The sequence below is a fragment of the Neopsephotus bourkii genome, unplaced genomic scaffold (genome assembly GCF_033783945.1).
Source record: "Neopsephotus bourkii isolate Nb327-2 ecotype Australia unplaced genomic scaffold, CSIRO-AGI_Nbou_v1 NB_53, whole genome shotgun sequence".
NCBI lineage: Eukaryota > Metazoa > Chordata > Aves > Psittaciformes > Psittacidae > Neopsephotus > Neopsephotus bourkii.
The window spans coordinates 12,253,149-12,275,445 of record NW_026900570.1 but is presented as its reverse complement, the minus strand read 5'-3'; the positions used below and the strand labels follow the sequence as shown (position 1 = coordinate 12,275,445).

Genomic DNA, 22,297 nt, shown 5'->3' with positions numbered 1-22,297 from the left:
TATCTAGAAGATAGTGTCTATTGGGACTCACTGTGTGGGTTTCCTCAGAGCTGGGACATGAAACACCACCTTGATTTGGGAGGGGAAGGCACAGACTGGGTTTCACTCGAAAGCCCCTTAGGAAGTTGCCTTGTAAGGTGTCTGCTTGGGAGGTGGAACAGAGTGGGGACTATGTGTTGATGGCATATGAAAATATAAGACTGGGGACTGAAAGAAAAAGGGCAGAAAAAATGAGGATAACAGGAAGCCCCAGTCGCTTTTTTGCAGTAGTTTTTTTTGCCTAAATTGCTGTTTGGAAGTAGTAGATTCTGTTACTGTGCAGCCCAGCGGTGAGGGGCATTAGGGAGAAGAACCCATGTTTCTGCCATGCTGCAGAAGCATTAGCATTAGAGTTAGCAAATCTGTAGCAAGACTTGTCGTTTGTTCTGCAATGATATTACAATGCATAGAAAAAGTAACAGTATATTACTGTGGACTCCAGGTGGTGCCATATCTAACATGTATGCTATGTTGATTGCACGTTTCAAGATGTTCCCAGAAGTTAAAGAAAAAGGAATGGCAGCTATTCCCAGACTGGTTGCCTTCACATCAGAACATGTATGTGTTTCTGTTTTTTCCTATCTGTTGCATCTGCTTGTATGAATTTATGATGAATAACTGAATGGGAATTTGTAGCCAACTGTCCTCATTTCTGTTATTCCTTCACTGGGAATAGAAAAATGGAAGGGGCTGGCTTTTTGATATGTAGAGGGATGAGCTGTGCTGTTATCTGTGTCTGAACAAACCACTGCCATTATTTTGCTCTCACCTGTGCCTGTATAAATATCAATGTGAATGGTAAGGACCACATTAGAGGAAGACAGCTCATCATCAGGCTTCAGCAATTTTTGCAAGGAATGTCTTTTATTCAGGTCACTCTGGGGGAACAGAAAATCGCTTTGAATCAAAATGTTTCTAGCTGAAACCACTCCTGATGTTATTTAATGAGAGGGTGATAACATACATGAAGAGAGTAGTACAGAAATGCTCTGTGCATGTACAGCAGAGCAGCTGTGGTGTACAGTGGGGAACTAGACTTCGATGTGGGTTTCTGCCTGTGAGCAAAAGCTTCAGCACAGGCATTGATGGGAGCTGGCAGTGCAAGCAGAGAGGGGAGGTGGGAAAAAGAGATACCGGAGTGGTCCGATCTGGGAGAGGCGCAAAGTATTTTGCTCTTTGAACAGCCATACAGAAGTCATACTTACTGGGGAGTTCATTTTGGCTTTATGGCCATTTAAAAATCCTTGCATCTTATAGTAAAGAATGCAGGTGCAGGGGAAGGGGAAGAGGAAGGGTTATACCCAGGACAGGCAGTGAGCCCTCTTCAGGCTTCGTGGTCTCTTTCAAAATTTCTCTCTAGCTGTAAGGGCTCAGCCAGAAAGGACTCTTCCATGGCTGGGGCTCAGCAGGATATTGTCCCTGTGAGGTAACATCCTCCTGGCTGCCTTTTTTGACTTATCAGAGAACCTGTTTCCATTGCGGGCAAGTATGAAGAGCGAAGAGTCCCAAGAAGTCTAAAATCAGAAATATCTAAAAGGAAATCCCTTTAAGGATGCCTTTCCTGGCATTAGGATGAGATGTAATAACACAGCTCCGGGCATCGCTTTGCAGAACAGTTGTCCCCAAAGTAGTCAAAGAGAAGGGTATTCTACAAATGAGTAGCGATTCTCCAAAGCTGGCTGTACAGCTAGAGATGCATTATTCATATGGAAGTTACAGACCTAATAAGTCTTGCAAATAAGGTTCAGCATGATTATTTAAAATAACAAATCCTATTAATCATTAGAGAATGTCATTGTGTTCATAGTGATGGAATGTTAAACAATGAACCAAATTGTGCTATCAGTCTCAAAATAATGAAATGAGCTTTAATAGTTGTGTTTTCATGCCAGGAAAGAAGCAGTTCCCTTAGCAAATTAAACATTCCAAAATCAAATATACTGGAAAATCCATAGAACAACATCTGAAATTGTTAAATTTAGAAGTATCTTGAAATTGCAGGTTTGTCCTTTCTTCTATCAAGTTTTTTATAAAGTATGTAATGGCACATCTTCTAGGGAAGTTAAGAAAGCACACAATGTGAAGACAGAACCCTTTAACACTTAATTGCCCAGAGGATATAGGGTCAGGATTTAACCCTCAGAACAGCAGAGGTTGTTTCACAGGAATTGCAGAGGCCTAGAAGTACAGTCATGTTTTAGGTAGGAAATGTGGTGTAGGACCTGAATAGACACTAAGATAGGAGAATGTCATTTGTCTCATTTATCACACCATGCTGACAATCTACGTGAAGTTTAGACTCCCCAGCCTGATTTTGGTTTCTGTCTGTCAGAGTTATATGCTCTTGTAAGATGATAGCCATGGAACAAGCAGACTGTAAGTGGGATCCTACCATATCCCATTTGCTTTGCACATGCAGCATGATAGTAAACAAAGCTTAAAGCTATTGTATGTGTTTTGAAACTTGGAGATTTTGCTCTCAAAATTTTCAGACAGAAGCAAAGATTCGGTATCAGCAGGCCTCAGATAAGAGTTTCAGCATCACAGATCAGACTTTATTTTAATTTCTACCAGATCAGACTTTATTTTCATTTCTATCAGTCTAGAGCTTCCATTATTATAAATTAATTAAGTTATGCCACAATTGCCGCCAGTATTACTGTAATCAGAATCTGGCCTCAGTCTGATACCATGACAGGTTCAGCTGCTAGCAGGGGAGAAGGGAAAGGAGGAGTAATTCACAGCTCCTAAGTAATTCCCTTCCTAATTTAGGAGCGCATCATGTTCCTAAATTAGGAGCCTCACTCTCTGCACGACTAGTGAAGAGAGGTATCTCTGGAGAGAAACCCGGAGCATTCAAATTAGGAGCCTAAATATTCCTTAATTTGGATGTTCTAGTTCACCTTCGGGGACATGAGGGTGTGGGGTGGGGAGGTGTTCACCTACTTCTGTGCATTTACCGCACAGAGAGATCAGCCTCTTAATATACTCAACCTACATTAGGGACCTAAACCAGGTTATGTGACTATTCCAGCTATGTACACTCCCAGCAAGCAGATCTTCCCTGATCTGTTCAGTACGACTGTTCAGTACAGACTGTCGCTCTGATTCTGTTTGGTTTTGTTTCACTAGTGACAGTGAAATACGCCATAACTGCTTGGGTTGGTCTTGGCCCAGGTATAATTTCACTGAGATGCACTTGTGCTCAGGACGTAATTCAGTCCTCTGTAGTGCATCGTCAGTGCACTGCTTTGGTCTGCACCAGTGCAGGAGCAAAGTGATGTCCTTCAGGGAAGCTGTTCTGGACTGCATATGATAGAAGAGACCTTGACTCAGAGGGGTAAAAGTGATGGATGTCAGTCATAAAAACCTATTTTTGTCCGTTGTTTCAAACACAGTGAAAACTGTAATATAAAGGCCTCCTCCTGTATCCCAGCACATTAGCTTTAGGTTGTTGTGAATGTTCAGCTGAGCACATCCCTTTATCAGTGTGGAGAAAGTGGCTGAAAGGGAGAGCTGCCTTCTCAGAATATTTTTATTGATCCATTTGTCCATAAGCTATGTCCTGCTGAATTAAGCCATTCGCTCTTCTGATTTTGACCTGGCCAACTAGCACTCTTAAACGACATTAATCCAACAGTAGCTGGGAATAATATGGGGCAGGGATAAACCCTAGCAGGCAAAAAGGACACAGTCATCTTACCTTGATGAGGAAATGGGTGTAGAGAAGGAAAATTCAGCTGTAGAGAGCAAGTCGGGTTGCAAATCAGCCTTTGGCCTTTTTATTTGTAGTATAAATATAGCTTAAGAAACTTCCAGTTTTTCCATGGATTTGATATTTAATTAGGGGCTATACAGACTCAAACCACAATTCAGAGAATGAGAAAAAAGTTGGGCATAATTGGAAAGGCATGTACATTTCTTCATGTTCTCTGCTCTCCAACTCATTAAGACTTAACAATAGTGCTTATGTTGTCCAGATTTCCTTATTTCCCACCCCTCTAGCACTCCCCCAGTGAAGAATGTGTGGTCAGGTGCTCACCAAAGAAACAGCAATATAACTCCTGTTGTAGTCCTGAAAAAGAAAATGCAGAATAAGAGCTGGCAGGTGATTGAGTCTGATCTGACAATAAGGGACCTCTTCATGCACTTAGAGACCCAAGGGGGCACAGAGAAGCTCTGCTTCTGGCATCCGCTTTGCACTGCTCTTGGGGTGACCTAGCTCATGCCTGAGGCTTCACTGGGAGTGCAGCTCTGGAATCCATGTGAAGGGAGGTGCTGTTGGCTGCTCAGGTATAAGGTCACATTCTATATAGCCACACATACTCAGAGGGACCTCATCCCAGGGAGCATGGGGAGCGCCTGTGTGAGTTGGATTGTCTGTGGTGGTAGGGGAGCACCTTCACAGCAATAGTGGACGCAGCATCTACACAGCAACTAGATCAAAGGAGACAGTAATAAATCACTGCTTCAGCTTTGTGCATGCTGATTTTCCCTTGTGGATAAGCCCCATTACTTGCAGGCAATACAGCAAACTACACTGATAGCTGTGGGAGAAGAGTGGCTTTGGAGAAGTTTTTGTCTTAACAGTCTCTGAAACCTAATGTGGAAGTTCTTAGCACTTGAGGCAGAAGGAACTTAAGAAGTGACTTCTGTCTCAAATCAAACAGCTCAATAGACCTCCATTTCACACAGACCACGGAAGATTTTAGGGAGGTTTCTGCATAGAATGAAAAGCTGATCTTTAGTCCCACTGCTTCCATGGCAGGTAGCATTGCCCTCTGGCTGGCAGCTTAGGAGGGAGTTTGCAGGACTGCCACATGAAAGAAGCAGCCCAAGACATGACCTGTGTGTCCGGGCTTCCATGGAAGGATTTGAGAAGCCTGGAGATCATGTTTTCCATTTGGTAGCATGAATGATGAAGGTGTAAGTTGTATTTTGGAGCATACAGAGCAAGTAGGAAGTAGTTTTGTTTCCACCTAAGGAAACTAAGAATGGAACTCATGGATACGTGCATTCTTTCTTAGAATTACCCAGTGCATAATAACTAGAAAAGTATTTTTTGTTGATATTTGAAGCAAGGGGGAAACAGTGAAAATTTGGTCTTATTTGAAGAGCAACTTAATTCAAATAACACCATTCAAATCAATCTAAAACTATTATCCAGAAAAACAGTGCTTTAGGGCAGCCTATCCCAAAGGAGTCGCTTGGGATAGGAGTTGACTTGTGACTTTTACACTGCTACAGGATCCTCCTGAACTCAGTGCAACATTTCTTATCCACAGATAATGCTGTAAAATTACCCTTACTGGAAAAACAAGTGTGTTAGAAAAGCAGAATGAAGTCATACAGTTAAAAAATTCAAAGTATTAATATGTTGTGCAGAAACACTAATACATTCATTTCTCTCCTGACATTAGCCAATAGCTTTGAAAACTGAATAGCAGTAGCTACAGGAAACAATAGGAAACATATGTCATTACAATGTATTTCAAACTGTGATGGGACACAGTCTACTCTTTTTGTAGATAATTGAAGGAAAAGCTATAGCTTACAATTACATGTTAAAGACAGGACTCATGTCAAGTCATTTTAATAACCTGAAGTGTAAACATTTTATCTGAATTAGTCCATATACTTCTTATAGCTGACAAAAAGAGAGCAAGATCTGCAGAACACACCTAATTCTAAAATGAGTGCCAAAACCTTGGGAATGAGGTGCCTTCTGGAGGTGGTTTTTCTTCCCCACTATTGCAGGAGCCCAGACAGCAAGCCTAGATCAGCCACACATGTTTAGATGGTTAAAATTAAGATAGAAGGAGCCCAGCCTACACATCCGGGGATCCCACATTGTTTAAAGTCTAGGAGAGGTGGAGCAGAAAGTGTGTTCGCCTCCTTTGCTGGTGTGTGGCTGATGGGGTGAGCCTGGGGGTCCAGGTCTGCCAGGCACCAGGCTGCCAGCCAGAGGATTCAGCTTCTGGATGGCTCAGCTTGATCAGCGTTTGGGAACCTACTGCCCCTCATAAGCCCTCCGCAAAGCTTGTGGCACTCTGGATTTATGTGAGCAAGGAGAAGCAGCAATCTGAAAACCCACCTCATGGAATTAGGATGGCTCTTCCTGACAGCTTCAACCATGCCAGGTTATCAGCAAGTGATTAAGCAAGCTACAAAAATAGAAGCATCTCTGTATTGAAGCGTTGTTCATTTAAGATAAAAACCCAGTATTTTCATCATAACATTTTTAATTATTCTAGTTCCTCCTTTTTCCAATAGGCCTATTCATTATTGCACCTGTAATAAATTTACACTGTGTTTTTTAAGTAAAAACCCCCTGTGTTTTTACTGAGAAAGCTAACGATGAAAAAAATTACTATCAGGCAAGCAGACCTATTCTTAACAGCGTTTGAAATATTAGACAAAGGGCAAATTCCCATGGCTCAAAATCACCAGTTTATTTTCTGATCAGCAATATGCTTTTGTCACTAATATTGGCTAATTCTTCATACATTCTCCTCCTGAGGATTTTCTGACAACCACTGAACTTTAACCACATTTCTTTTCAGAGAAAAACTGAGGTCCCACTCTATTGTGGGTGTATTTGTAGTCTTCCATGCAACCTTTTGCAGTGCATGAAGGGAGGGAGGGAGAAAGATGCCGTGACAGCCTGTTCCCACCAAGTGTCCTCCTGTCTCTGACAATCACACGACAGTGGTGAAACCCTGGATTGCCAGCTTCTCCTAGGCTGGTTTTTCCATTAGGACCAGCATCAGGCAGTCTGACCCATCCTCCCTCTTTGACCCTGGTTTTCCCACCTGAAGACTTCAGATCTGCATAACCCCTACATAGCTGTGTTGTGAAAAATGATGCTCAAGCCCACTTCCTTGTGTCACTGAACAGTCTGTAGCCCCATATTCCCAAAGGGGTCACGATTAATGTCTGCTTTCCCCACTGGTTCTGCCTAATCAGGCTTATTTGTGCAAACCTTTCCTTCTCTTTGACCTTTATATTTTTCTATGTTTACCTTTATATTACACAGGCAACCAGATTTCCAGCACCATCCCAGGAATATTAACCCGAAATTTAACATTCATTATCGTGAGCAAAGTTTTCTTTGCTCTTCAAACCATATCTTTTTCATTTTCACTTTCAGCCTAGCTCTTTTAGAGCCTCTCAGGCCATTGGACTAATTCCTCTGATGTTAACTTAAGACATAAAAACCAGAACAGCAGTCATATGTTTGTGACTGTATACACAGATTGACAATATCATGTTCAAAGTTTGTTTAGAAATTGTAATTGCATTTGCCTTTCTGTGCACAGATTTCTATATTTCTTCCCAATTTATCCCTAAACCTGTTTTGGTTCCTGACTGCTGTATTCCCTTCAGTCTGTAAAAAGCCTCCAGGCAGCCAAGCTATCAGCACTACATTAATTTTTTCCCCCCAGTGTTGCTTTAGCAGTGCCATGAGACTTCTCAATGAGGCAGCTGAGCCTGGCCATATTCCAGTGGATGATGTCTTTGAGCACATGGGCTTAATTTTCTTTCTCATAGTAAACTATTCAAATCTGTATTTTCTTTTTTCTTAAGGCACTTAAATAGTTCTATTTTCTATTAGAAAAACAAATTACGATAGCAAATCTATTTTAACTAGTATGGAATAAGAAGCAAAATTAATCAGTGTAATGTCGTTGACTCAAAACCCAATGAAATGTATCTGTGACTCTTCACTCCTACATCTCTATCTGTATTTATATATTACACTATGTAGTATGTTCACATCAGTTTGTGTAATACACAAAAACACTGGGGTTTTTCTTCAAGTATAGAAATCCAGTTTCAGCTTCACACAGCATATCAGTGAACCATCAGGTGGCAATATTCTAGCTCTTTTTTGGTTTTTGCAAAGTTCAAAGGTACCTTCCTAAACTTGAGAATTTTTTATAAACCTTCTCCTGCCAGTAGTCTTCTCATGGCCTCTTCTCCTCCCTGCTCTCATAAATCTGCACTGCTGCATCCTGGGGCTCAGGGACACCCGTAGGGCTGGGAAGAGACTTCTTCCTCTCTCATCGAGTTGGTTTAGAATTGATTTTTATTTCTCAAAGTGTTTGTCATGTACAGAGCCCTTTAGCATGCAGTGAAATCCCACTGACATCACAGCCTTAAGGTGAAGCAGACATGTAATCATTATGTCCATCTCTCTCTACAGCTCTCTGCTGCTCACATTACCATTGAAGCCAAATGCTCCCTTGGCAAAGCAATAGTAGTTACTTCTCTGCTTTGTGGTCTTCTGCAGAGTATATGTCTTCCTTTCTTCTTTAACATCATGGGCACCTAAAAAGCCCTGTTAGATTTTTATTTCCGTGATCTTTTTAATAGTGTTACATCCTAAGCTAATGGTACTATAGTACACACAAAGAATTGCCCTTTTTTTAAAGTTTAATAATCTGTAGTTAAAATTAATTCACACAATATTGTTACAACTGGGAAAAAAGTTAATACAAAAGCAGATTCCTGTAGGTATAATTTGATCTAAAACTATTTCATTATTATAATCACTAGGATTTAAAATTACAAACCAGGACTGGCTCAGGAGTTAAGTCCTATGAGCTAGAGAAAATTAGGCTGACTTGTACTCCAGTATATAATGTCCACAGTTTATTTTATACATACAGATTAACTAATAGTCTTACTAATAGCCCAGTTCTGGCTTTAAACTGCTGTAGCTCTGCTTATTAATTGGAGTTTTACTAGGTTTCACTGGCATGAGATCACAATTAGGCTTCCTATCTTAATTTCTCTCAGTATATTATTTGGCCAGAAGTTACACAGCAGAAGCACATCACTCTGGATGTCACTTTTTTTGTTTCAGTAAACCAAGTTCATAACTGAATCTGTACAAGCAATAGGAGCTGCAGGTATGCACCAAGGACAGAATGTGGGTCCATTATCAGTCACAGTTACGGATTTAATATTCAAGGAGTAAATCCAGATTATAGAGTGATTGCTGTTTCTCTAATTGATGGTAGTGACCTGGTATGAAGCCTCAAATTACAGTGATAGGTTTCCAAAATGAATATGAATAGAATCACTGCCTGTGTGGGGCTAGTTACTAAAGGGCTTGCAAGAGTATTGTGTTTCATATTAAATTAGACAGGAAATAATGTTAAAAATAATACATAATAAAACATGTTATTTTTCAGAGTCACTTTTCTGTGAAGAAAGGAGCTGCAGCCTTGGGTATTGGTACAGATAGTGTGATTTTGATTAGATGTGATGAAAGGTAAGTGGGGATGCCAGATATGTCTCTTTTTATCGGAAGAGGATCATCAGGTGCTCAGCTCAAAGAAAACACATAGGATTCAGTCAGCAGCTGGTATAATTCATTGTAGAACTGTCTTCTTCACCAACCTTACACTGACCAACCCCGCTTGAGGAACTGGCTCTGCCAGTAGCTTCTTTACAGGTCAGGTTTTGAATCTCATCAAAAAAGTTGCCTTCCTCGGGGATTTCTGATACTTTTTTCTTTCATTCTGAAATGAAACAAAATGCCAGACTAGCAATCATTCCTTACATGTTCAGCTAAGAAACCAGGAAGAACCATGTTTTGGTCAAAATAGAGTGTTTAGAGACTCTCATATTTTGATCCATTAAAATGAGTTGAAATGGGCCTTTTATAGGCGTAAAATATTGAAGGGCAAATGTAATTCTATTAAATCATGCACCCACCATCTTACTCAGCTGGACAACATTTCCTGCATTGCCCTTGAAGGAGACACCCTTGTGATGGGATGTAGAAGGAAGGGTCTTGGCAGCATTGTGGCCAAGAGGAGGATGATGGCCCATGGAAAGGAGTAGTGCAGCAGGCACCTAACCTACAGGTCCCACAGGCTCTACAAAATCAGTGGTAGATAACTTCTTGCTTAACTCACCCACTAAAAAGTTTTGATTAACTGTGAAAACCCATTTTGAGAAAACAAGGCTATGTTAACAAAATCAACATGTTATGATGAAGATTTTCAGTTTTAGGGAAAAACTTTCTATGTGACAAAAATAATAGAATGAATCTTTATTGATTCTACTGAGAATCTTTTCAATACAAAATGCTCTTACAGTGAATCCCAAATATCACTGTTATAAGGTACTGAATCATTTATGGCTTAGCATAATGGAAGATTTTACTGCTATCAAAATATTCTGCTCCGACATTAAAAGAAGAGCACCAACCAAGCAATTCACAGCGCTAAGCACAGCGCCTGCATATTGACTTATTTATTAACAAAAGACTAAGCACACCGTGAAGAAGAATTAACGACATCATGAACAGAACTAACACACATCAAAATAAACATCCAGTTGTTTCTATTCACTAAAGACAGACATGGATCAATGAAGTGGTATCTTCCTTTTCTTCTTGTGCAAATTCAGTGTGATAATTTTCTTTGAAGACCACAATGCTTACCCTGCCCACCCTGAAGTAAACAGCAGGATTACTTCATGTCTCACAAAATCCCAACAGATGTCACCAGGACAAAGCAGGCTGTTAGCACAGGATACTGAGCTGGTGTGGTGGAGACAACCCTCTATGAAGATGTGGACCTTGGGAGAGTGAAGGAGCACCATGACATCCTTTTGATATTTCCAGCACAACCAGGAATGCTTCCTGTTGGGTCTTCCTCATCCTGACCTGCACCCACAAAATTTGCCTGGTTTTGCTGTATAATGTAAATATGTGACAAATTTTAAGCCAGAAAAATGTGCAGAAAATCATGTTCTTGCTCATACCCCGGACTGGACAACCATACATATCTGTTGCCTCTTTTACTACTGTGTAGACATACTGGTAGCTGTAGTGCATTAGCTGCAGCTTTGGGGTCATAGAATCATAGAATCACAGAATGATTTGTGTTGGAAAGGATCTTAAGGTCATCTAGTTCCAACCCTGCTGCCATGCACAGGGACACCTCCCACTAGACCAGGTTGCTCAAGGCCACATCCAGCCTGGAGTTGAACACTGCCAGAGATGGAGCATTTACCACTTCTCTGGGCAACCTGTTCCAGTGCCTCACCACCCTCACAGTAAAGAACTTCTTCCTTTTATCTAACCTAAACTTCCCCTGCTTCAGTTTGAGCCCATTACCCCTTGTCCTGTCACTACAGTCCCTGACAAAGAGTCCCTCTCCAGCATCCTTGTAGGCCCTTTCAGATACTGGAAAGCTGGGAAGAGTCAAAACACTTCAGTCTGATGTGGCAGCAGTGAAGACTGTTTACACATGTGGGTAACAGAACACCTTGACAGCAACACTCATTCTGTACTCAGCATCCTTTTGCTTCTGAATCTCTTCTGCCTCACCCGGGAGCCCTCCTGCCTCTAGACATTTGCCATCTAGCACATCTCATGCAACTCCCTGGCACATTGTCTGGGTAAGATTCATGAAAGGACAAACCTATTATTTTGCAGCGTATTTTAAGCATTGCAGGTCATCTGAGCTCAGGTGATAACACGTGAAAATACTGTGCAAGTAAGCAGTGTTGTTGGCTAGCTTGCTAGATTTGGAGCCGGAGGGTGTTGCGTGCTGCAGCAAGTGCTTGGACTATACTCAAAGCCAACCCACTGCTTGCTCCTTGATAAAGCTTGATGCTGACTGGACGTGGTACTCTTCTGGCTATGAATTCCTGCACATACTCAATGTGACCAGGGGCTGGATAATCACTTATCTTGGTAAAAATTTGGGCAGTGGAGGGATCTGCCCAGATCCTTGTTTTTCTATGCACAAGCTCAATCAATTCGAAACTGCTAGAAGACCAACATCTGTATTTGGAGGAGGAACTCGCTGCCTTCTTTTGGCATGGGATTTGGTGTTGTTTTGGTTTTGTTGGGGTTCTTGGTTTTTGTTTTGTTTTTTTTTCTGTTTGTTTGTTTGTTTGTTTGCTTTGGAGGGGGTTGTGGGGGTTTTGGTTTTTTTTGTGTCATGGTTTTGTTTGTGTTTTGTGGGTTTTTTTTGTTTGTTTGATTTGGTTTTTGTTTGGGTTTTTTTATTCTTCTAATGATGCCAGAAACAGTTTTTGTTGATAAGACAACTACTGCTTTTTTCTGGACACGTGCATGTAACTAACTGGCGGAAACTCACAGTGAGTTGAATACTCTTTAGAACTTCCTTGAATTTCTGCAAGAAAAAGTAGGGATTTTTAGGCTTTCAGAGCTTCCCTAAGTCTACTATATTTTCAGAATATTTTCAGTTATTCTTTCATTTATTTTGAATAAGTGAAATGCAGAACAGATTTTGCAGAAAACTCAGCAGTACAAACCTATTATTGCTACTGAAATATTACTGCCTTACTGTGAGCTGTGTAAGGATGAACATTCAGAAAAACTAGTAGTATCTTATTACAAGAATTTTTTTTCCTTTTTTGTAATTGTCCATCCATCCAAATGTCATGAAAACACTTCAGGTTTTTTTATACAAAATCAAAATGAAAACTAATGGTTTTATTACTCTCCCTGAAACTGCTATTTTGAGTTTTAGTACAGATTGCTCTTTTTTTATAGCAATAGGAAATCAATGCGTAGTGAACAAAAAAATCTGAACAAGTCTTCAAAAAAACAGTGTTAATCTAAATGGACAACATCCAAACCAGTGAAGACATTATTCCTCTAATGTGAGCAGCTGTAATGTTTGTATTGCCATTTTGCATACTCTCTTCTTAGATAGTCTTGCTTGTGGATAAAGCAAAGAAAATATTAACCTCAGTATTCAGTATCAGCACTGTTCTATCTTGCACCTAATCCATTTACAGGAGTTCGTAAATTAGCCTTCAAGCCTTATACCACTGAGTCTGAATCTCAGGTAAATGGTTCATACTAAAGGTGTTGCAAATACAGTCAATGTAAAGGGCCTGACTGTGCATTAATGCATCTGTACTGGTGGCTTCTTCTCCTATCCTGGTGCAAGCAAATGCAAAGATGTAATGCACCAAACTGTGGAATAGTAGTTCATCCCCGGGATGGAAACACAGAGGTGACTGCTTACACCAGAGCTGAGTTGTGCTGCTCAAGGCCACACAGCTCAGCTGGCATTTTCTGTGCCTGCTGGAAGGGAACCATGGGATTTGGTGCCCAGTGAGCTTCCTAGGACAGTGGGCTGAGCCTCTCCTTAGGAGCCTGGAGCATATTCATGGAACTGTAGTTTCAGGAACAGGAGGTTCCATGGGGTAGCATCAGTCTTTAATGGGGGTGGCCAGAAGATAACTTCTCTCAGTTACCATCACCATATTGATGCAAATTAGTTAACAAAATAATTAGGGTAGAAACTCAAATTAATGGACAGAGTGTTTCTGTGCTCTTCAAAGCTGTATAACCCTTGGGCAAAAAGGTCACTTTGTTTCTATCTGGGCTTCCTATTAAGCAAACAAGTAACAGCAAGAGCTGATTTCAAGATCAAATTATTAATACAACTCTCTCTTGCTCCAGAGGGAAAATGATCCCATCAGACCTTGAAAGAAGAATTCTTGAAGCCAAACAAAAAGTAAGTTTACTGGCTTTTCTGCTTCCAAAAAAAAAGAAAAAATCAATCAAACAAACAAAACCAAGCATGAGTGATACAGCTAGTTGTTTTGTTTTCCCTGATAATACCGGCTTGCCCATTAACGTAGACTGGCAATTAGTGAGGCAAGCATTGCTGAGAAAATAGGTTTAGAGCTACTTTATAATCTCCATGAGCTATTTGGTTTTATTTAAATATGTTGTTCTGCATAATATGTTCCTTTTTTATATTAGCCTGTGACGCAATTACTCAGCTGACTTTTGACAAGACCAGAGTAATCTCATTTGAGGAATTTGTATATATTTGAACACGTGAAAAGTATTGCTCATAGACTTACCAAATTAATAACACAAATCTTCATTAAAAGCTCACTTTTGCAAAGAAAGGCAACACAGTAGATAAAAAACAAGGCAAATGACATGAGTGCCACTCAAACCTGCAGACAGTCACAGAAGGAAGTTTAGACTTTTTTGGTAGTTTAAACCCTAGTCCCACCTTTGTTGCTCAGAGTACTGCTTATGAAATCAATATAGTACAAATGAATTTAGAATGAAATACTGATATAAAAATGGCAGACCAAAGACATCATAGTGCAAAAACGGTGAGTGCTCCTCTGTGAGACACACGCTTTAGCAGGGGGAATGCAAGAGGTGGTCCCTGGCCCTTACAGAGATTGCTGTCTTCTCTTCAAAAAGAGGTGTCTCCTGCCTCTGCACAACTAATGGAGCTAGAGGTGAGCTCCACACCTCCCCTGCGCAGTTCCCCCAGACATGGTGCTCCCACTGACAGGACTGGACCACCATGTGTTCAGACACTGCTGGGATAGCTAGTAATGCAGCCCAGCACAGAGTCCGTCAAAGATACTTCTTGCACTGTGATGCTTGGGTGAGGTTTGTTTTACACAACGTCATGAGGAGCAGACCTGTTTGTTTCAGGCAGGTGGTGTGGAGCAGAGTTGTTCTTCTAAGCCCTTATCTGTCTCATGCATCCTAATGAATGAAGGGTGCTGGTTTGGAGGTTTGCTGCCACCTTAAGGTAGAAATTATAGTACCACTAGCAGCTAAGAGTAGACCAGCTTAATTGTAGCAGGGATGTCCTCTAGGAGCCACTTGTGGGTTCACTGTGGGGGCAGCACACAGGAGTTGGGGGTGCTGCAGGCTGAGGAGGGTGCAGCACTCTGACTTTGCCAAATGCCTCTGTGCTTTCTTGCAGGGATTTGTTCCTTTTCTGGTGAGTGCCACAGCTGGGACAACAGTGTATGGGGCATTTGATCCTCTCATAGCTATTGCAGACATCTGCAAGAAGTACAAAATCTGGATGCATGTGGATGTAAGTATCATTTTATGAGGGGGGCTGGATTATAAAATATATTAGCATTAATTAATTAATTAGCATTTTGGACAGTGTTAGCTTATACAAATTCAGTTGTATTTGGTTTCTGTAATTAAGCCTAACATCCAAGCACTGACTTCCCACTCAGAAAGGCTCAGGGCAGGGGGAAATTTTAGCAGCTGTGGCTGTGCAGTACTTTTAAGCAACTGGGACACTGAAGATGACCAAGTTTGAATACTTTTGGCTGTCAGCTTTACCTCTAAATGCTATTAGTACAAGAAATATATAAGAAACATACTGAGCACTGGCTCCATTTCTGCAGCAGCTGCAAAATAAATACGTAAGAAAAGCCTACATTTGTCTGGAATAAGGTATCACAAATTGCTGAACAGGTTAATGCCGAAATTTATCAGATTGGCTGCTTAGCTTCATCTGAGCTCTTGCCAATAAATCTTTCTGAAGGATCATCTTTCAGCCCTTTAATGGCTTTTGTGTCATTTTTGCAAATTCTCTCCCAAAAACGGCTTGGTAATTGAGTTTCCATAGGGCTGAGCATCTTGCTCTTGGATTACTGTGTCAGCCAAAATCAGTCCAATTCAAAAGAAGAATTTGTATGTACTTTAAAGTACTTTGAGTCATGTGAAAAGCCTGTTTGTCCCAGATCTGTGTGAGCAAAAGCAAATGAGTAAGAGGCAAGCAGTAAGCAGTAGTGGTCAGAAGTACAACAAGAACTCACCAGAGCAGCTGAAATCTGGTTTGTTAACATCACTTCGTCACTAAAGGAGAAAAGGCAGCTCACCTCGGGGCAGCTCTGCAAGACAGGAATTGCAGCATGGGGAAGCCCAATGTGTATGTGTCAGAGGAGGTGGCGAGGTAGGGAACAGCAGGGCGATAAGGGTGGGCACTCAGATTATTGGCTGTAAACTGCTGCTTCCAAGCTACCGGAAGAAAACTGTTAGCACAGTTAATGTCTCAGGCCCCATTTGCCTGGTCATTTTGGAACATGCCATATCAGCAAGAAAAAGGAAAGAACCCCAAACTGATCTGAAAGCACAGATGTCATCATGGAGAAAAGCAGAGTTCTCATTAAGGTAAATGTGTCTTGCCTTCTAGGGAGCATGGGGAGGCGGGCTCCTGATGTCAAGAAAACACAAATGGAAGTTAAATGGTGTTGAAAGGTATGATTTATTAATGCTAATTAAACACATTTATTAAGTGCATTTTAACCCACTTGTGATTACCATAGCAATGTCTATAAATAAAAACAAAAATCAACGTTATCTCCAAGATACAATATGAAGAAATTATGCAAACTGTCCTTCCAGTTGAAGGAGCATTGCTGAGTGCCTTTGTTCAGTGCTACAGCAGTGCAGCTACCAAGCTGTTTTATAGTAAGAACAGCAGACATTTCTTGTTTGGTTTTCTGTTCCTTGCAGCATCCATTCTTAGGCCCAGAGTGGTTTCTGCAGCATTATCTGATTCAGCATCCAGCATGAATTAGCAACTGCATTTCTCTAAAAAATTAATCTTAGAGGTTTCATATGGTGAAGTCTTAAGCATAAGGGTGGATGCACCTGCAGTTTGGTTAGGTGTCCTGGCAGTCACTGACCACTACTCTGGCATATGTAGACAGAATACCCCCTCTCCAAGCTGTAAATGACATCTTCTCAGTAAATATGTGCCTGGATATATACACAGTTGTAGTCATGAGCTCATGAACGTGATATAGAATCATAGAATCGTTTAGGTTGGAAAACATCTTTAAGATCAGAAAGTCCAATGTTAACCTAGCACTGCCACAGATGAACAGAAATTACGGCAGTCCAGTTCAGAGTCTGGAAGGACTTAGCTTAAACTTAAAACCAGCTGCTTATTCAGACACTTTTAGTTAAGATGTAGAACTCTTTGCTATAGGATGTTAAGATTTAGGAGAAACAGAAGGAAAAAAAGCATTCAAGAATTCTGTGAGCCACAAATAAGTGTGAGCTCGGAGAGTATTTAGAGAAAGCTTGTATATGCTTGCCCTTTTTTTTATTCTTAGAAGGCACCTATTTAGGCCACTTGCTAGAGACAATATACTGGGCTATATGGAGTCACTCTCACATTTGTGTATTTTGCAAAGCTCATGCTGTTGAGAGTAAATTGTTACTCCCTTCTGCCTTTTTTTATCTCTAAACTGAACTGCTGTTCCTTGGCAATTAAAATAACAACTTCCTTATCCAGTTCCTGAAGATTAGGAGAATACCTTGATAATTCAGTTCCTTTCTCATGCATCTAACATGCAAAATTTGGGAAGCCGCCAATGGTTCTATGAATTCGATTTAATTAAGACTGCCTCCAACACTCAAAACTTACATATTGTGCATTAAAAGGACTTCAGAATACCCAGCAAGTTAAAAAATTTACCCAGTTGCCGATGAGGACAGAGTATGAGAACAAAAGTTTGCTCCCAAATTGCTGTGCAGATTCTGCTGGAATAAGAAGTTCAGGATTTTCCAAATAATATGCATTAGATCCAGAATTCCACTGGATTTTACCTAGTGCTTTGATAGGTACCATCTCCATATGTTTGGCAATGGATTAATGAAATTTGTCATTTCCAGTGCTGTTCCTCTGCTTGATAGACATGGCTTGTTTCAGTTTGTCCAAATCTCAAATGTGGATACCTTTAGAGCAAACTAACAAGAACAAGACTAACAACTTTTATGGACATTCCTGTTTCATGGTAGATATTCAAGTACAATCCAGTCACTACAGATGTGAATAGAAGAGAACTGGAGCTGGTACTCGTGTTTGATGGGTTAGCAAGGTACAAGCAGAGATCATAAAATGGAATGCTCTGTGCTCTGAGTACTCACATCCTTCTGGCAACAGGCAGTCCAGCAAAAATACTCCTATAAGAGGCAGGAGGAGTTGCAGAACCGTTCTTTCTATGCTCCAGAGTCCCCAGAGAGCAGATGTCAAGCTGCTCCAAGGCACCCTGAAGGAAGCACATTCCCTGGTTTGTGCAGCAGATAGGTCTGGCCAACATCAGGGGTTTCAGTCTGGTGTCCCTCTCCAAGAGTTGCAGGCAGGGTATGACAGCTACCTGAGAAAAGCATGTCTGCGGCTGAATGAGTGGTCCCATGCAGGCTCTGGGAAGCCTTTCTGGGGCTGCAGCTGGTCAGTGAATGCACCTCAGTCTGTTTGTAATGATGTATGAGGACCAAATTCTGCCAGTCTTGAATCTCCCCTTCATCCATTTGAAATCTCTAAAGGAAAAACATTTCTTCTTTATTTTCTGTGACCCACAGCCAGAAAAATCACACAGGAACTTGGTGCTCAGTTATTTAGTACCGAGCATGCTTTAGTACATGAGATGCTTTTTAAAAAAAACATCTGTAGATCCCTGTAGCTTTTTTACTTCACTGTTTGGCTCAGTCAGCAATTTATGATGGTTGAAGCCCAGAATAACTGATAACAAATGAAAAATGGTCGCTTTTTATTTTACTTTTTCCTGTGTGTATTTGGATGTAATTGGGGAAATGAGCAACCTGAGGGTAAATCAAATGTTTTAGGCAGATAATTAGCATCTGCTTGTTGTTGATAATCCTTTTACTTGACAAAACCCATACCACTACTATTACCTAGAAGTCTTAAAAGAATTTCTGCCTGATTCTGCATTGGCACAGATAAAAATTAAACAGTAACATATCAAAGGAAATTCACAGACCTGGATGCATGTTCAGAATCATTAGCTTTGGTGTTGTAATCAGATGACTGACTCTGAGCTGATTAAAAGCTGCCAAATACTTGAAAAGCCGAGCCAAGTGGCCAGATGTTGCCTGTGGAAGATGGTTCCCTACAGAGTTTGCATCAGGCACTTGTGCAGTTCCATTTAAATAGCAAAGAAGAAAACACAGAAGGGCTGCCCGCTGTCCATGTGAATATTGGAGTTGCTTGCTTTGAAGGAGTGGAATCAATTTGGCAGGAAATGATAAAGATATGCATAAACCTACAGCACTGTTTCCAAATCCTACAAAGGAAAATACTGCCAGATTCTAACATGCTCACCTCTGTTCACATAAATGTCACCTACAAGTGTATCCTGGGTCCTTTAAGTTTTTTTATGTACCAGTTGACTGATTTATACCAACTTACATGATCAAAACTGCACCACATGAAAGCCTGTGTACTATGAATCCTTGACAGCCTGCCAAATAGGATGCAAATGTATACATCTATCAGCTAATCATCATATGTAATAATAGTAATTTAAAAACAGCCAGTCAAGCATAACACAAAATTAAAATAATAAACAACTGGACAATCTTCCATTCAGCCCTTGCCACAGTCCCTAATGTCTCTTCTCTAGGCTCTACTGCAACAATACCCTGTTTGTTCACAAGGTCTAGGCTGACAGCTCTTTTTGAAATGAATGTGTCCTGAAGGGAGGCAGGATCAGACTCTTTTGTGGAAGGGTGGACCAGTTCTATGTTTATTACTGTGGTAATTTTGGACCCTGTCCTCCCATTGTGTGAATTACCATAGCCAAGCTAAAATTAAGCAGCTGTGAAAGTTTACCATCAGCAGAGCAATGATAAAAATTACTTTGGGCCAGGTTTTCCGAGTTGCCCAGAGACTTAGACACACACAGAAGCGTTCAAAAGCATTTGAAAAAATGCCTATGTCAGCTACTTACTAAAATCTTGCTGAAACTGGAATCAACATGAAGGAATCTTCTCCTTTGCCAGCTTCCTATCTGCATCTTTAATCAGCTGTGTGACTTTATTTCATCAGTCAAGTGGGTGTTTTCAGGAAGTTTGCCCAATGTTTATAAAGTATAGGTGACTCCCCAGAAAGCTTAATACTGATGAAGTTCAGTGAACAGAGCAATTACCCTGTGGTAAGTTGCCAAGATTGTCATCCAAAAACCAACTGATGTGGATTAGGTCCCTCATGAAGACACTGCTTTCCTAATAATCAGCCATGATTCTTTTCAGCTTTGCTTGCTCAGAAAAAGGTGCATATTGCTCATTATTATTCCAATTATTTCTAAATGTCTCCATAATTTCACAACCATAGTACAGTGTCTGAGTTTCATGTGGTTTACTGTCCCAGGGCCAATTCAGTGACCTGGAACCCTCACAAGATGATGGGCGTCCCACTGCAGTGTTCAGCCCTGCTAGTAAGAGAGGAGGTATGTCCCAGTATACTTGCTTCTTTTTTTCTTGATCTTTTCTGACATTTTGCTTCTAAATATCGTGGATGTTTTCTTCATAACTGTGCCATAGCTAATATTAGCTGATGTGAGGAGGGTTATGAAAGAAAATGAGAAATAGACTTCTAGTACTCAGGCTGTGACTGCAACAGGAATTAAATCAGCTGTCTACCAGAAATAATAGACCTAATCCATGGCAAAATCTTTACGGAGTTTTGTGGCTTTCCATTAAAAATGTCCATAGTTAAATACTGAGGCATAACTGTGTAACCCCACTAGTTGCTGTGTAACATAAAATGTAACTGTAGGCAAATTCAAGTCCTCTTGGGGTGAATGGTATGGTATATGTGCAGAACATTTGGTTCAGGATCTAGGCATCATTACACTTTCTAGACTTTTATGATAGATATTTCCATCCAGCTCTGATCCAGATATCCACTTTGGGGCACGTGGAAGTAAAAATGGAACACTAAGTTCATTTGGAATAAAAAGTAGACATTTCATTTAGTACTAGAATTCAAATTACCCTCCAAGCTTGTAATTCTCATATAACCATCAGTTACTGGGACAGCTGCTATACAGCCATCACTTACTAGACCAGCTATCAAAAAGCTGGTTGCTTCTTTTGCTAACAGCTGTACAACAGATTGTACACAAAGTGATTGCACTTAGGAAAAGAGAAACTGGCTTTTATTTGCCCTCTGGGTCTGTTCCCTGAGACAAATCCTGCCTGGCTGAAGTAAGTACCATCCTTGACCTCTAGTGAGAACACATGGCTCAGATTAGGAGAAAGTAATATTTTTTGCTCTTATTTTACTGTCTCGGTTTTGAGTTACAGATAAAGATTAGGCTTGATGATAAACAGCCATATTTTGATTCTTCTTGGACTGGAAATTGCAGTTTTAGGCAGCAGCCCTAAGGTATACCTTAAACTTGGTTAAGGACCTAACTAGAGCCAGAATATGGCTCCCTGCATTTCACTTAAAAAGTTAAAAAGGAAACCTCATGCTTTTCTGAGCCAGGTGTCTTCACCTTATTGGCTTCTGGCCCTCCCACAAAGCTGCCTCTCAGAATGGTGTCTTGAAATCCAGAAATAGCTCTAGCTGGCTGTTTAAAGCCCATAAGCTCTTCGGTCTGTTCAAAGCTTTCTATACCACTTAAGCATCCAATCTGCAGCTGAGGGCTTTGCAGGAAAGAGCTGTGCCTACAGAGAAAGGAAACAATGAAAATCAGAATTTCAGAGTCCAAAGCAATTAGAAAAGTAGTGTAACACTACTTAGTCACCAAATTGGCTTTGTCTGACTCAACCAGAAAAGATGCCTTCCGAGGAAAGAAGGAAAAGAATAAAGGCAAGATCCAGAAATAAATTAATGTGTAATGACATTAAGAAACACCATGTCCAGCTTTTTAATTAAAAAATAAAATATCTTGTCTCTGGAACTGTATTACACATTACCAAAATGTGCTGGACCCTGAATGGGATGTGACAAGCTTAGCCCACTACTGACCAACTAAGTCTGATTTTGTCATTATTTTTGTTGGCCTTCCTTTTGCACTTGGACGCATATTCCACCCAATTTGGGTGTTTGTAATTTCCTGCCCAAAGCAACCCTCAAAACAGTAGTCACATTTGTGCCAAAATCACATTTTTGTGTCTTTGTTTCTACAAGGGATTGATGCAGAGTTGCAATCAAATGCATGCTTCCTACCTCTTTCAACAAGACAAACACTATGACCTGTCTTATGACACTGGAGACAAGGCTTTGCAGTGTGGACGGCATGTCGATGTCTTCAAGCTATGGTTGATGTGGAGGGCAAAGGTAGGACTGCCTGCAGTATATTTGTTTGCATTATAATAATGCACACCAGATACAGGGTTTTTTTCTGCAATCACCATTTTAGAAAATATCTGACCTGAGTCTCCCGTATATAACATGAAAGAAAGAACATTATTGTTTTCTGGGATTTCACTTTTAACGATTTAGCTTCAAAGCAGCACGCATGATTTTGAAACTTGAACTCCATGGCTTTGCACAGCATTTGCTTTGTGTAACTATAGGAGTCTGAACAACATAAATCATATACCTAGGAATGTTGTTATGAAATTTTCTGGAAATAAAAAGACTTTTTAACAACACTCAGAAATTAAACATGGCGAATCAAGACTGGAATACCCAGTTTCAGT

At 40.6% G+C, this 22,297-nt stretch overlaps 1 protein-coding gene across 1 annotated transcript in view; it reads left to right on the top strand.

The window, feature by feature from the left end:
- GAD2 (glutamate decarboxylase 2) overlaps window positions 1–22,297 on the top strand; it is a 40,429-nt gene that overhangs the window by 11,536 nt on the left and 6,596 nt on the right. Inside the window, exons 7-13 of the mRNA XM_061351370.1 lie at window positions 482–597; window positions 9,240–9,319; window positions 13,508–13,562; window positions 14,793–14,909; window positions 16,026–16,090; window positions 20,013–20,091; window positions 21,783–21,932. Coding sequence (XP_061207354.1) covers window positions 482–597; window positions 9,240–9,319; window positions 13,508–13,562; window positions 14,793–14,909; window positions 16,026–16,090; window positions 20,013–20,091; window positions 21,783–21,932 — 662 coding nt within the window. The remainder of the gene's footprint in view (window positions 1–481; window positions 598–9,239; window positions 9,320–13,507; window positions 13,563–14,792; window positions 14,910–16,025; window positions 16,091–20,012; window positions 20,092–21,782; window positions 21,933–22,297) is intronic.